The 13,228-nt window shown below is 58.5% G+C and overlaps 1 protein-coding gene across 7 annotated transcripts in view; it reads left to right on the top strand.

The window, feature by feature from the left end:
- The window catches only part of DLG4 (discs large MAGUK scaffold protein 4), a 97,825-nt gene that overhangs the window by 37,914 nt on the left and 46,683 nt on the right, over positions 1–13,228 (top strand). For 3 of the 7 annotated variants that reach the window (XM_078851001.1, XM_078850999.1, XM_078851000.1), the window contains exon 2: positions 11,681–11,845. In XM_078851001.1, the coding sequence (XP_078707127.1) occupies positions 11,681–11,845 (165 nt within the window). Of the gene's footprint in view, positions 1–2,208; positions 2,317–11,680; positions 11,846–13,228 lie in introns of those variants that run through there. The other 4 variants (XM_078851003.1, XM_078851002.1, XM_078851006.1 and 1 more) reach the window with 3 other exon arrangements.

The following is a 13,228-nucleotide window of genomic DNA, read 5'->3' as shown; positions in this document are numbered from 1 at the left end:
ATCCATCCCCATCCACCCCCTCCATCTATCCCCACCCACCCCCTCCCTCCCTCCCTCCCTCCCTCTCGATCCATCCCCATCCACCCCCTCCATCTATCCCCACCCACCCCCTCCCTCCCTCCCTCCCTATCGATCCATCCCCATCCACCCCCTCTATCTATCCCCACCCACCCCCTCCCTCCCTCCCTATCGATCCATCCCCATCCACCCCCTCTATCTATCCCCACCCCCTCCCTCCCTCCCTATCGATCCATCCCCATCCACCCCCTCTATCTATCCCCACCCACCCCCTCCCTCCATCCCTCCCTATCGATCCATCCCCATCCACCCCCTCTATCTATCCCCACCCACCCCCTCCCTATCGATCCATCCCCATCCACCCCCTCTATCTATCCCCACCCACCCCCTCCCTATCGATCCATCCCCATCCACCCCCTCCATCTATCCCCATCCACCCCCTCCCTCCCTCCCTATCGATCCATCCCCATCCACCCCCTCCATCTATCCCCATCCACCCCCTCCCTCCCTCCCTCCCTCCCTCCCTATCGATCCATCCCCATCCACCCCCTCCATCTATCCCCATCCACCCCCTCCCTCCCTCCCTCCCTCCCTATCGATCCATCCCCATCCACCCCCTCCATCTATCCCCACCCACCCCCTCCCTCCCTCCCTATCGATCCATCCCCATCCACCCCCTCCATCTATCCCCACCCACCCCCTCCCTCCCTCCCTCCCTCCCTCTCGATCCATCCCCATCCACCCCCTCCATCTATCCCCACCCACCCCCTCCCTCCCTCCCTCCCTATCGATCCATCCCCATCCACCCCCTCTATCTATCCCCACCCACCCCCTCCCTCCCTCTCTATCGATCCATCCCCATCCACCCCCTCTATCTATCCCCACCCACCCCCTCCCTCCCTCCCTCCCTATCGATCATCCCCATCCACCCCCTCTATCTATCCCCACCCACCCCCTCCCTCCCTCCCTCCCTCCCTATCGATCCATCCCCATCCACCCCCTCTATCTATCCCCACCCACCCCCTCCCTCCCTCCCTCCCTATCGATCCATCCTCATCCACCCCCTCTATCTATCCCCACCCACCCCCTCCCTCCCTCCCTCCCGATCCATCCCCATCCACCCCCTCTATCTATCCCCACCCACCCCCTCCCTCCCTCCCGATCCATCCCCATCCACCCCCTCTATCTATCCCCACCCACCCCCTCCCTCCCTCCCTCTCTATCGATCCATCCCCACCCACCCCCTCCCTCCCTCCCTCTCTATCTATCTATCGATCCATCCCCATCCACCCCCTCTGTCTATCTGTCCCCATCCATCCATCTATCCCCCTATGCCCCCTCTATCTATCTATCTATCTGTCCATCCCCAGACCCACACTCTCTGTCTATTGTCCATGACGTACAGCTCCTAGACGTCTTTCAGGATGCCTCCTTCTGTCTCTGTGTATTTACTAAACCCAGTCTGGTGGTTGAGGTCTCGAAATACCATGATATTCATTGGCCCCAGGGCGGCGCTAGGGGGCGCTGTGGGGCAGGGAGCGGGGCGGGGGGCTCCGCGGGGGGGGGAGGGGGAGGGAGGAAGGGGTGGGCTGGGGGGAAGGAGAAGGGGAGGGGGATGGAGGGAAGGAGGAAGGGGGAGGGATGTGGGGGGAGACGGAGGGATGGAGAGAGATTAAGGCAGAGCGGGGGAGGAACGGAAGGAGGAAGGGGGCAGGGCTGAAGAGGAGGGCTGGGGGGGTAGGGATGAAGGGGAGGGAGGGAGGGGGAGGGATGAAGGGAGGGGAGGGGGAAGCAGGGAGGGAGGGGGAGGGATGAAGGGGAGGGCTGGGGGGGAGGAAGGGAGGGAGCAGCGGGGGAGGGTGACGGGGGGAGGGATGAAGGGGAGGGCTGGGGGGGAAGAAGTGAGGGGAGGGAGGGGGAAGCAGGGAGGGCTGAAGGGGAGGGAGGGAAGGGGAGGAAGTGAGGGGAGGGGGAGGGCCGAAGGGGAGGGCTGTGGGGGGAGGACCGGCCGCGGGGGGGAGCGGGGGGGCGAAGATCACTCGAAGGACACCGAACCGACCAGAGGCTCCGCGCCCGGCGCAGGGAGGGAGGCGGCGGGCGGCGGGCGGGGGGGGGGCCCGCCCCGCCCCGGCGTGGGGGGGAGGGGCCGGTAGGGGGCGCCGCGGAGCCGGGGGGGGAGCCATGGGGCTGAACGCCGTGTCCCCCCCCTTCAGGAAGCTGGGGTGCTTCCCCCCCGTCGTGTGCCAATGCAAAGTCATTTGCAGCAACCGGACCCTGTCCCTGATGTTTGGGTGCAAGGTACCGCGGGGGGGGGCCTTGGGGGGGGACTAAGGTGGGGAGTCTGATGGGTCGGGGGGCTGAGACCCAGCGAGGGGGGGTGGGCAGTGGATCGTAAGGGAAGGGGACCGGGCTGGGCTGGGAGGGGGGAGCGGAGCAGAGGGGGGTGAATTGGAATCTGGGGGGGGTGCAGGTTTGAGTGGGGGGGGCTGGAAGACAGGGGACTTGGGGGGAGGGGAGTGTGAGCCTGGAGGGGAACGAGGCGGGGGGTGGAGTTGGGTCCCTGGGGGGCGCGGGGGGGATGTGCTGAGGGCCCCGGTTCTGATCCGGGTGGGTTCGGGTTCTGGGGTGACCCTGCCGTCTGGGGGTCTGGCGCTGCGTCGGCTAAGGGCACACGGAGCCGAGCCTGACTGGGCCCGGGGCTGGGACGGCTTGGGCCTGCTTCTGGTACCGGTCCGGCTGGGACACGGGTACCGGCCGAGCGGCGGTTTCTTAGGAAAGTCACTGGGGTCAGATGCTGGATACTGGCTGGAAATTGAATTTGACCCCCAGCTTCCCCCCCTCTTCCCCGCCAGGTTGGAAGGCTCTGGAGGGCTGAGTTGGGGGCTGCTGGGCTGGGGGGCTCTGTGGGGCTGGAGCAGAGGGCTTATGGGATCTGGGTTAGGGGGTAGGGGCTGTGGGGGCTGGGTTAGGGGCCTCTGGAGGCTGGAAGGCTCTGTGGGGCTGGGTTCGGGGGCTCTGTGGGGCTGGGTTAGGGGGCAGGGCAGTTTCCAAGCCATGTTCAGTCTTGGCTTCTGTGTCCTTAGCCTGTCCTGGAGGCCTGCGCGTCGGGGATTAAGGGAATTAATCCGCTGAGACCAGGGAAGCTGGGTGGGAACCACATGGGGCAGGCCAGTGTGGGGGGCGGGGGAGAGACCTTGCTATCCCTGCCCCGGGCTCCCCAACTCTGCCGTTGCCCTCACTCCCGACCTGCAGCCCCCTTCCCATCATTTCCTTATCCTAGGGGTTCCCCTCTTCTCCGTCTGTCCTGGCAGCAGGTCAAAGATGGAGTGTGAAGGGGGGGCAGTTCTTGGGGTTAATGTGTATTATGGGAGGGGAGTGGGGTCAGGTGGGTTAGAGCAGGAGGGGCTGGAAGCCAGGACTCCTGGGTTCTCTCCCCAGCTCTGGGAGGGGCATCAGGACCTTGAAATCCAATTCTCGGTTCTGCCCTGACTCCCTGCCTCAGTTTCCCCTCCAGCCCTTTGTGTCGTTATCCTGTTGCACACTGGGGGTCTGTGTAGCGCCCGGCCCCATCCACTGGGAATCGGTGGCGTTGATTCGGATGGTCCCAAAGGGGTTACGGTGACACCAAAACTGTCCCCCCACTAAACAGCCGGAGAGAAGCTTTAGGGGTCCAAAAACCCCGGCCTGCGTTGTCCCCCCAGCAAACGCCCGGATAAACCCCCTCTATTCACAAGCTGGGAAACCAGTTGAAACACTGGCAAGGTCGAGTATTAAGTAAGGCTTTAATTTTGCCAACATCCCGTGTTCCCTGCCCCTTTAGCCGGAAAAAATCTCTTGTCTGACCGTCTTTTAGCCGGGATTAAAGATAGTAATAACTGTCCTTTTGCGGGGAACACGCAGAAGATTGAGCCGGGCTGGAGCTAAAGTCCGATCCCGTTTCCTGTGAGGCCAAAACAAGACAAACCCGCACAGGAGGGGGAGGGAAACGGCCAGCGAGGAGAGAAAATGCCTCTCACTTGCAGCCTCGTGGCTGGAATGAAACACACAAAAGGAAGTATTTCTTCACGCAACACACAGTCAACCTGGGGAACTCCTCGCCAGAGGATGTTGTGAAGGCCAGGGCTAGAACAGGGGTCAAAAAAGAACTAGAGAAGTTCTTGGAGGATGGGTCCATCGATGGCTAATAGCCAGGCTGGGCAGGGATGTTGTCCCTGGCCTCTGTTTGCCAGAAGGTGGGAATGGGCGACAGGGGATGGATCACTTGATGATTCCCTGTTCTGTTCCTTCCCTCTGGGTCCGTCTCTTGGCCCGGATGGGGCAGGTCAATGTGTTGTGTTGGGCATAGGCGCGGACTTTGTGGGTGCTCCACCGCTGGAGAAACCATGGGGGGGAAAAGGTGGGTGCTGAGCACCCACCAGCAGCCCCCCATCAGCTTTCCCCCACCCCAGCGCCTCCCGTCCACCGGTGGCCCTGCCGATCAGCGCCTTGCCCTCCTCCTATCGCCTCCCGCCTGCTGCGGATCAGCTGTTCCACGGCTTGCAGGACGCACTGGGGTGGAGGGGGAGGAGCAGGGATGGGGTGTGCCCATGGGAGGGGATGTAATGGGGCAGGAAGAGGCAGGGCGGGGTTGGGAAGAGGCAGGGTAGGGGTGTGGTCTTGGGGGAAGGGGTGGAGTAGAGGAGGGCCTGGGGCAGAGCCAGGGGGAGCACCCCCCCACCCCGGCACATTAGAAAGTCAGCACCTATGGTGTTGGGTGTTTGCCTCGGGTGGTCTTTCCCTTGGGTGGCCACTTGAGGAATGGGGTCGGCTAGTATGTTTGTGTTGTTTCTTCACTCTGATCTTGCGGGGCTAATGGTGCTATGAGTAGATCCTGGGAACCGAGAAGACAGTAGGGGTTGTTTTGGGTCATCTTTGTGTTGGGCCATCTTTATTTTGGGACTTTGCATTGGCTCACCTTTGTGTTGGGTTGTCTTTGCATTGGATCTTTGTGTTGAGTTATTTTTGTGTTGGGTCGTCTTCACATTGGGTTGTCTCTGTGTTGGGTCATGCTTATGTTGGGTCTTTGTGTTGGGTTGTCCTTGCACTGAGTCGTCCTTGCAGTAGGTCGCCTTTGCATTGGGTCGTCTTTGCAATGGGTTTTTGTTTTGGGTCATCTTCACATTGGGTTGTCTTTGCATTGGGCCATCCTTATGTTGGGTCATTGTGTTGGGTTGTCTTTACATTGGGTCTTTGTATTGGGTCATTTTTGTGTTGGGTTGTCTTCACATTGGGTTGTCTCTGTGTTGGGTCATGCTTATGTTGGGTCTTTGTGTTGGGTTGTCCTTGCACTGAGTCGTCCTTGCAGTAGGTCGCCTTTGCATTGAGTCGTCTTTGCAATGGGTTTTTGTTTTGGGTCATCTTCACATTGGGTTGTCTTTGCATTGGGCCATCCTTATGTTGGGTCATTGTGTTGGATTGTCTTTACATTGGGTCTTTGTATTGGGTCATTTTTGTGTTGGGTTGCCTTCACATTGGGTTGTCTCTGTGTTGGGTCATGCTTATGTTGGGTCTTTGTGTTGGGTTGTCTTTGCGTTGGACCCTCCTTATGTTGGGTCATCGTGTTGGGTCGTCTTTGCATTGATTTGTCTTTGTGGTGGGTCATCCTTATGTTGGGTCGTTGCATTGGGTTGTCCTTGTGTTAGGTGGCCTTTGTGTTGGGCCGTCTTTTTGTTGGGTTGCAGCTTGGGGAATGGGGTCAGGTAGTCGGTTTGTATGGTTTTCTTCACTTTGATCTCGCAAACCCAACAGTGTTATGGGTCCTAGGAGATGGTGGGTCGGCCGCCATGATGGTGAAGTTTGCTGCAGTGTTTGTCGGCAGATTTCTCCCCCAAAGTCTTTTCTTTTAAGAACCCCTAAAGGACGGGATGGGTGGAATAGCCCAAGTCTTCATTATCTTGTCTGCCAATTAGGTGTAATTTTCAACAAACCAGTTGTGCTCTGTTGATTTGGGGTCCCATGCTTCTCTTTTTTATCCGGCATGACCTTACCGCAGTCCTTGCGTTGTTGTTTCAATTCGGAAATTCTTCCTGGGAGCTGTTGATGACAGGGCCCATGCTCCTCTTTAGCCCCTCCTCCCTGGCTGGATATATCTCCCACAATGCACCGCGTTTCCCCCCTCTTCCCATGCCATCATGGATGGCCCTCACTGTGGTGCATCATGGGAGAAATAGCCCAGTTGGGGAACCCCAGAATCAGCACCTGAACGCCAACTCTCATGAGCTACTCATGGCAGCATTCCTCCCCCCCTCCCGGCCAATTTTTTCAGAGTCTGGGCATTGAGTTTTCCAATAAAACATTGAACTTTCCCATGAGAAGCAGGGACGCTTCACAGGGGAGACGGGAAAACAGTTTGTCAAAAACTCTAAAAGGAGGTTTTAGGCGGGACACTTCAGGTCGTATTTGTGTTGGGTCTTTGCACTGAGTTACCTCTGCAACGGGTTGTCCCTGTGTTGGGTCTTTGCGTTGGGTGATCTTTGCATTATCTTTCCATTAGATCTCTGTGCTGGTTGGTCTTTGCTCTGTTGCGTTGGGTCGTCTTTATGTTGGGTCTGCGTTTGGTGGTCTTTGCGTTATCTTTGCATTGGGTCTTTGTGTGGGGTGGTCTTTGTGCTGACTCACCATTGCATTGGGTCATCTTCATATTGGGTCATTGCTTTGGGTGGTCTTTGTGTTGGGTGGTCTTTGTGTTGGGTCATCTTTATGCTGATTTGGAGAGTCACCAGATGGTCCAACCACTGGTGGCGTGGATAGCAAAGAGGAGGACCCTTACACAGAGGGAACTGGATTGGAGGGCAAGTTGGGCAGAAACCAAGAACAGGTGCTGTGATTTGGCCGCACAGAAGCTTAGAGAAGAGCCAGAAAGATGATCAGCAGATTGGAGAAGATGCCTTACACTGAAGGTGCTCCCTCTGTTTAGCTTTTCCGAAAAGAACAATTGTGGGGTGACCTGGTTACAGGGATCAAAATCCAAAGTACCAAAGGGCTCTTGAACCTGGGGGAGACAGGTAGAACTAAAACCAAGGCTACAAGTGAAAGCTCGACAAATTCAAACAGGGAATAAGGCACTGATTTTTAACAGTCAGGGGGAGTAGCCATTGGAACCAACTCCCAAGGGAAGGGGTGGATTCGCCATCTCCTGATGGCTTCCAGTGATGCTCTTTCTGGAAGATGCTTTCATAGACTCATAGAAGATCAGGGTTGGAAGGGACCTCAGGAGGTATCTAGTCCAACCCCCTGCTCAAAGCAGGACCCATCCCCAACTAAATCATCCCAGCCAGGGCTTTGTCAAGCCAGGCCTTAAAAACCTCTAAGGATGGAGATTCCACCACCTCCCTGGGGAACCCATTCCAGTGCTTCACCCCCCTCCTCGTGAAAAAGTTTTTCCTAATATCCAACCTAGACCTCCCCCACGGCAACGTGAGACCATTGCTCCTTGTTCTGTCATCAGCTACCACTGAGAACAGTCTAGATCCATCCTCTTTGGGACCCCCCTTTAGGTAGTTGAAAGCAGCGATCAAATCCCCCCTCACTCTTCTCTTCTGCAGACTAAATAATCCCAGTTCCTTCAGCCTGTCCTCATAACTCATGCGTTCCAGCCCCCTAATCATTTTTGTTGTCCTCCGCTGGACGTTTTCCAATTTTTCCACATCCTTCTTGTAGTGTGGGGCCCAAAACTGGACACAGTACTCCAGATGAGGCCTCACCGATGTCGAATAGAGGTGAACGATCACGTCCCTCGATCTGCTGGCAATGCCCCTACTTATATATCCCAAAATGCCATTGGCCTTCTTGGCAACAACGGCACACTGCTGACTCATATCCAGCTTCTCGTCCACTGTCACCCCTAGGTCCTTTTCTGCAGAACTGCTGCCAAGGCATTCGGTCCCTAGTCTGTAGCGATGCCTGGGATTCTCCCTTCCTGAGTGCAGGACTCTGCACTTGTCCTTGTTCAACCTTGTTGCTTTAGCTAAACACAAGTTATTGGGCTCAATACAGGGGGAACTGGGGGAAATTCAATGGCCTGCATTACACAGGAGGTCAGATTAGATGATCTAAAGGTCTCTTCAGGCCTATGGATCTATGAATTCCCCATCATTTTCCTCCAGATCATTGACACAGATGTTGACTAGCATTGGACTCCTTGAGCCCTGTAAATTCAATCTTCCGCCTTGTTGGTTGATCATCTTCACGCTGAGTTGTCCTTGCGTTGGGTCCTCTTCATGTTGGGTCATCTTGGTACTGGAGTTTGTGTTGGGTCGTCTCTGCATTGAGTCAGACTTCTGTTGGCATCGTTGCGTTGAGTGGTCTTTGCCGTGAGTGGCGGCTTGCCAAATGGGGTCAGCTGGTCTACGTGTGTGGTTTTCCGTTTGTTGGACGCTGGTTTGTGTTGAAATTAGCCGGGCTGGAATTTCAGAAGGACTCAGCTCTCTCTTAGTCTCCAAAAATTAGCGATTAGCTTTCCAAAGAATGCAGGATATTGGGTGGGGTCTGACAAACGGCTCCCTTCCCTTCTTACAAAAAGACTTAGGCATGCACCTGTGTACTCTATCCTTCTATTCGGCATCACGATGCCGGTTCCCATATTATCCGAGAACCGTTGCGGGGTAGAATTCAGGTATGATGCACTCTGTTCGTTATTTTTCTCGTCTTGTGTTAACGAGCCAAAGAACACGCTCACTCCAGGAACACCCGAGATCCAGATTTCTGGCTCTCCACTGTACAGAGTTTTTAAGGTCGATATGGTCCAAAAATGGTGAGACTCAATATCCCCAGACTAGGAATATCCATCCTGTTGGCCCCCAATTTCATATGCAGGGACCATTGCCGGGGGCCGACGGCTGGGTTGTATCCCAGTCCTAAGCCACCGAAAATGGGTTGACCTGTTGGTTGTTGGGTGAGAGGATTCGCTTATGAAAAAGAGCACTAATGATTTTGTCTCTTCTTCTTAATTAACAAAATAACGAGCTAACTCCAGAGAGGGGCCTGAGCTCTCGCTCGGGACAAATTTACGCTTTCTTACAGCATAGGAAAATGGCGAGGGTTGATTTTGCAGGCCTAGCAAAATCCATGTGGCCGTGTTTGCCCCCAGCGTGGCATGCCAGAGAACATTAGGGAGGGTGGATGGCCGGGTTGGGTCTCATTTTGCGAACGGTTCAAACCAGTTTCCCTGATTCATTGTCCATGGAAGTTTTCCGGTGGGGAACAATGCTAATTATGTTGGGCCCGTTTGCTTCATTAACAAAATAATGAGCTAACTCCCGCGGAAGCCCTGAGCTCCTGCTCGGGATACATTTTCTGGCTCTCTACTGCGTGGTGTTTTTTCGCAAGGGGGATTCAAAACCGGGGGAGACTCGAAGTGTCGACTGATGATACCTGGTTCTTTAGGGTGTCCTGAACCCCACCAGTCTGGGGTTCAGGAAGCTGGGGTGCCATGGCTTGTCGTGTAACCAGGGGCAAGTCCCCTGCCTCAGTTTCCCATCCCACCGGCTGTCTGTTTAGAATGTGAGCTGTTCAGGGCATGGGGTGTCTCTCACTCTGTGCAGCGCCGGGCACAATGGCGGCTCCCCCCCCCGCCCCGATCGTGACTCTAGGCAGGGCGGTTGAACCCGCTATTTTAAGTGCAGATTAGAACTGGGGTGTAAACCCCCCTCCCTGTGGTAAAAGGGTGCTTGGTGGGGGCGCCGGCGATTTGGGGGGCAGGGAGGGGCCGAGGGGAAGGGGTGTCTTTGTCGCTGTGGAGATGTTGGGGTGTTTTAGTGTGATAGGCTGTGTGTTTAGAGCATCTGGGAGTGTGTGTGTGTGAGTCCGGGGGGGTGTGTGGGCGCTGTCCCGCTGAGTCCGTGCTGAACCCCACTATCCAATTGCAGCACTAGGAGGCGCTGTATGTCGGAGGGGAGGCAGGAAGCCAGCGGGGGTCGCTGTGTGGCAGGGGCGGAGGGGGGCCAGCAGGGGCACCATGCAGTGTGGAGCAGAGGGAGGCCAGCAGGGGGCTCCACGGGCCAGAAGGGGGCCAGCATGGGGCACCGTGAGGTAGATGGGGGCCAGCAGAGGACGCTGTGGGCAGAGGGGGTCGACAGAGGATGCCAAGAGGGCACTGTGGTGCAGAAAGGGGCCAGCAGGGGGCACCACTTGGCAGGAGGAGGCACTGCAGGGCAGAAGGGGGCCAGCAGAGGACGCCACAGGGCAGATGGGGCCAGCAGGGGTGCTGTGGGGCAGATAGGGGTCAGCAGGAGTGCTGCTGGGCAGAAGTGGGCCAGGCAGGGGGCACTGTGGGGTAGATGGGGGCCAGCAGAGGAAGCCGTGAGGCAGAGGGGGTTGACAGAGGATGCCAAGGGGCGCTGTGGGGCAGAAAGGGGCCGGCAGGGGGCATCATTTGGCAGGAGGAGGCACCGCAGGGCAGAAGGGGGCCAGCAGGGGGTGCCGCAGGGCAAGGGGGGCCCAGAAGTGGGGGGCAGAGGGGCCAGCAGGGGGTGCTGCAGGGCAAGGGGGCCCAGCAGGGGGCGCTGTGGGGCAGAAGGGACCTGGCAGGGGCGCTGTGGGCAGAAGGGACCTGGCAGGGGGCACAGAGGGGCCAGCTGGGGTGCCTGCAGGGCAGAGAGGGGCCAGCAGGGGATGCAGTGGGTAGAAGGGGGCCAGCAGGGGGCGCCGCAGGGCAGAGGGGGGTCAGCAGAAGGTGCCGCAGGGCAGAAGGGGCCCAGCAGGGGGGGCTGCGGGCAGGGGGGGCAGCAGAGGAAGCAGTGAGGCAGAGGGGGTTGACAGAGGATGCCAAGGGCGCTGTGGGGCAGAAAGGGGCCGGCAGGGGGCATCATTTGGCAGGAGGAGGCACCGCAGGGCAGAAGGGGGCCAGCAGGGGGTGCCGCAGTAGCAAGGGGGGCCCAGAAGTGGGGGGCAGAGGGGCAGCAGGGGGTGCTGCAGGGCAAGGGGGGCCCAGCAGGGGGCGCTGTGGGGCAGAAGGGACCTGGCAGGGGGCGCTGTGGGGCAGAAGGGACCTGGCAGGGGGCACAGAGGGGCCAGCTGGGGGTGCTGCAGGGCAGAGAGGGGCCAGCAGGGGATGCAGTGGGGTAGAAGGGGGCCAGCAGGGGCGCCGCAGGGCAGAGGGGGGTCAGCAGAAGGTGCCGCAGGGCAGGAAGGGGCCCAGCAGGGGGGGCTGCGGGGCAGGGGGGGCAGCAGAGGAAGCAGTGAGGCAGAGGGGGTTGACAGAGGATGCCAAGGGGTGCCGTGGGGCAGAAAGGGGCCGGCAGGGGGCGTCACTTGCCAGGAGGAGGCACCGCAGGGCAGAAGGGGGCCAGCAGGGGGTGCCGCAGGGCAAGGGGGGCCCAGAAGGGGGCGCCGCGGGGCAGAGGGGCCAGCAGGGGGCGCTGTGGGGCAGAGGGGGCCTGGCAGAGGGTGCAGTGGGGCAGAAGGGACCTGGCAGGGGGCACAGAGGGGCCAGCCGGGGGTGCTGCAGGGCAGAGAAGGGCCAGCAGGGGATGCAGTGGGGTAGAAGGGGGCCAGCAGGGGGCGCCGCAGGGCAGAGGGGGGTCAGCAGAAGGTCCCGCAGGGCAGAAGGGGCCCAGCAGGGGGGGCTGCGGGGCAGGGGGGGGCCAGCAGGGGGTGCTCACCGCACGCTTGTCGCCCCCCCCAGAAATATCGCTACCAAGATGAGGACAGCCCGCCCCTGGAGCAGAGCCCGGCGCATCTCCCCAACCAGGTAAAGGCCCCCGAGCTCGTCCACGTCTCGGAGAAGAACTTGTCCCAGATCGAGAACGTCCACGGCTACGTGTCCCACTCCCACGTCTCCCCCATGAAGGTAGGAAGGGAGGGCAGGGGGCGCCCGGCCAGCACAGGGGGTCACCGGCCCAGCCCTGCCCCCCCTCGACGCACCCGCTCCCCCAATTCCTCCCCTGCGTGCGAGTGTGTCGCGGGGACAGGGGGGCGCTGGCTTTCTGGGAGTGGGCGTCTCAGTGGGTCTGGGGGTGTCACTGTGGGTGTGTGAGAAAGAGAGAGAGAGTGGATCTGTGGGTCGCTGTGTCCGTGTGAGTGGATCTGGGTGTGTCGCTGTGTGTGAGCGGATTTGTGTGTCACTGTGTGTGTGAGAATGGATCTGGGTGTGTCGCTGTGTGTGTGAGAATGGATCTGGGTGTGTCGCTGTGTGTGTGTGAATTTCTGTGTCGCGGAGTGTGTGAGAATGGATCTGGGTGTGTCGCTGTGTCCATGTGAGTGGATCTGGGTGTGTCGCAATGTGTGTGAGAGTGGATTGGTGAATCACTGTGTGTGTGTGAGAGAGAGAGAATGGATCTGGGTGTGTCGCTGTGTGTGTGTGGATTTTTGTGTCACGGAGTGTGTGAGAATGGATCTGGGTGTGTCGCTGTGTCCATGTGAGTGGATCTGGGTGTGTCACGCTGTGTGTGAGTGGATTTTTGTGTCACGGAGTGTGTGAGAATGGATCTGGGTGTGTCGCTGTGTCCGTGTGAGTGGATCTGGGTGTGTCGCTCTGTGTGTGAGAGTGGATTGGTGAATCACTGTGTGTGTGTGAGAGAGAGAGAGTGGATCTGGGTGTGTTGCTGTGTGTGAGTGGATTTTTGTGTCACGGTGTGTGTGAGAATGGATCTGGGTGTGTCGCTGTGTCCATGTGAGTGGATCTGGGTGTGTCACGCTGTGTGTGAGTGGATTTGTGTGTCACTGTGTGTGTGTGTGTGTATCTGGGTGTGTCACTGTGTGTTTTTGTGTGTGTGTGTGTGAGAGAGAGAGTGGATCTGGGTGTGTCGCTCCGTGTGTGAGAGTGGATTGGTGAATCACTGTGTGTGTGTGAGAGAGAGAGAGAGAGAATGGATCTGGGTGTGCCGCTGTGTGTGAGTGGATTTTTGTGTCACTCTGTGTGTGTGTGTGTGTGTGTGAGAGAGAGAGAGAGAGAGTGGATTTGTGTGTCGCTCTGTGTGTGTGTGTGTGTGTGAGAGAGAGAGAGAGCGGGTTTGTGTGTCACTGTGTGTGTGAGAACGGATCTGGGTGTGTCGCTGTGTGTATCAGTGGATTTGTGTTTGTGTGTCAGTGGATCTGGGTGTGTCGCTGTGTGCGGGTGTGTCGGGGTGCTGGCTGTCTGGGAGTGGGCTTCTCAGTGGATCTGGGTGTGTGTGGATGTGTCACTCTGTGTGTGGGTGTGAGTGGATCTGTGTATGTCGCTCTCTGTGTGTGT

The sequence above is a fragment of the Lepidochelys kempii genome, chromosome 28 (assembly GCF_965140285.1).
Source record: "Lepidochelys kempii isolate rLepKem1 chromosome 28, rLepKem1.hap1, whole genome shotgun sequence".
Lineage (NCBI taxonomy): Eukaryota > Metazoa > Chordata > Testudines > Cheloniidae > Lepidochelys > Lepidochelys kempii.
The sequence above is the reverse complement of the archived record's forward strand: the minus strand, read 5'-3'. Positions and strand labels throughout refer to the sequence as shown.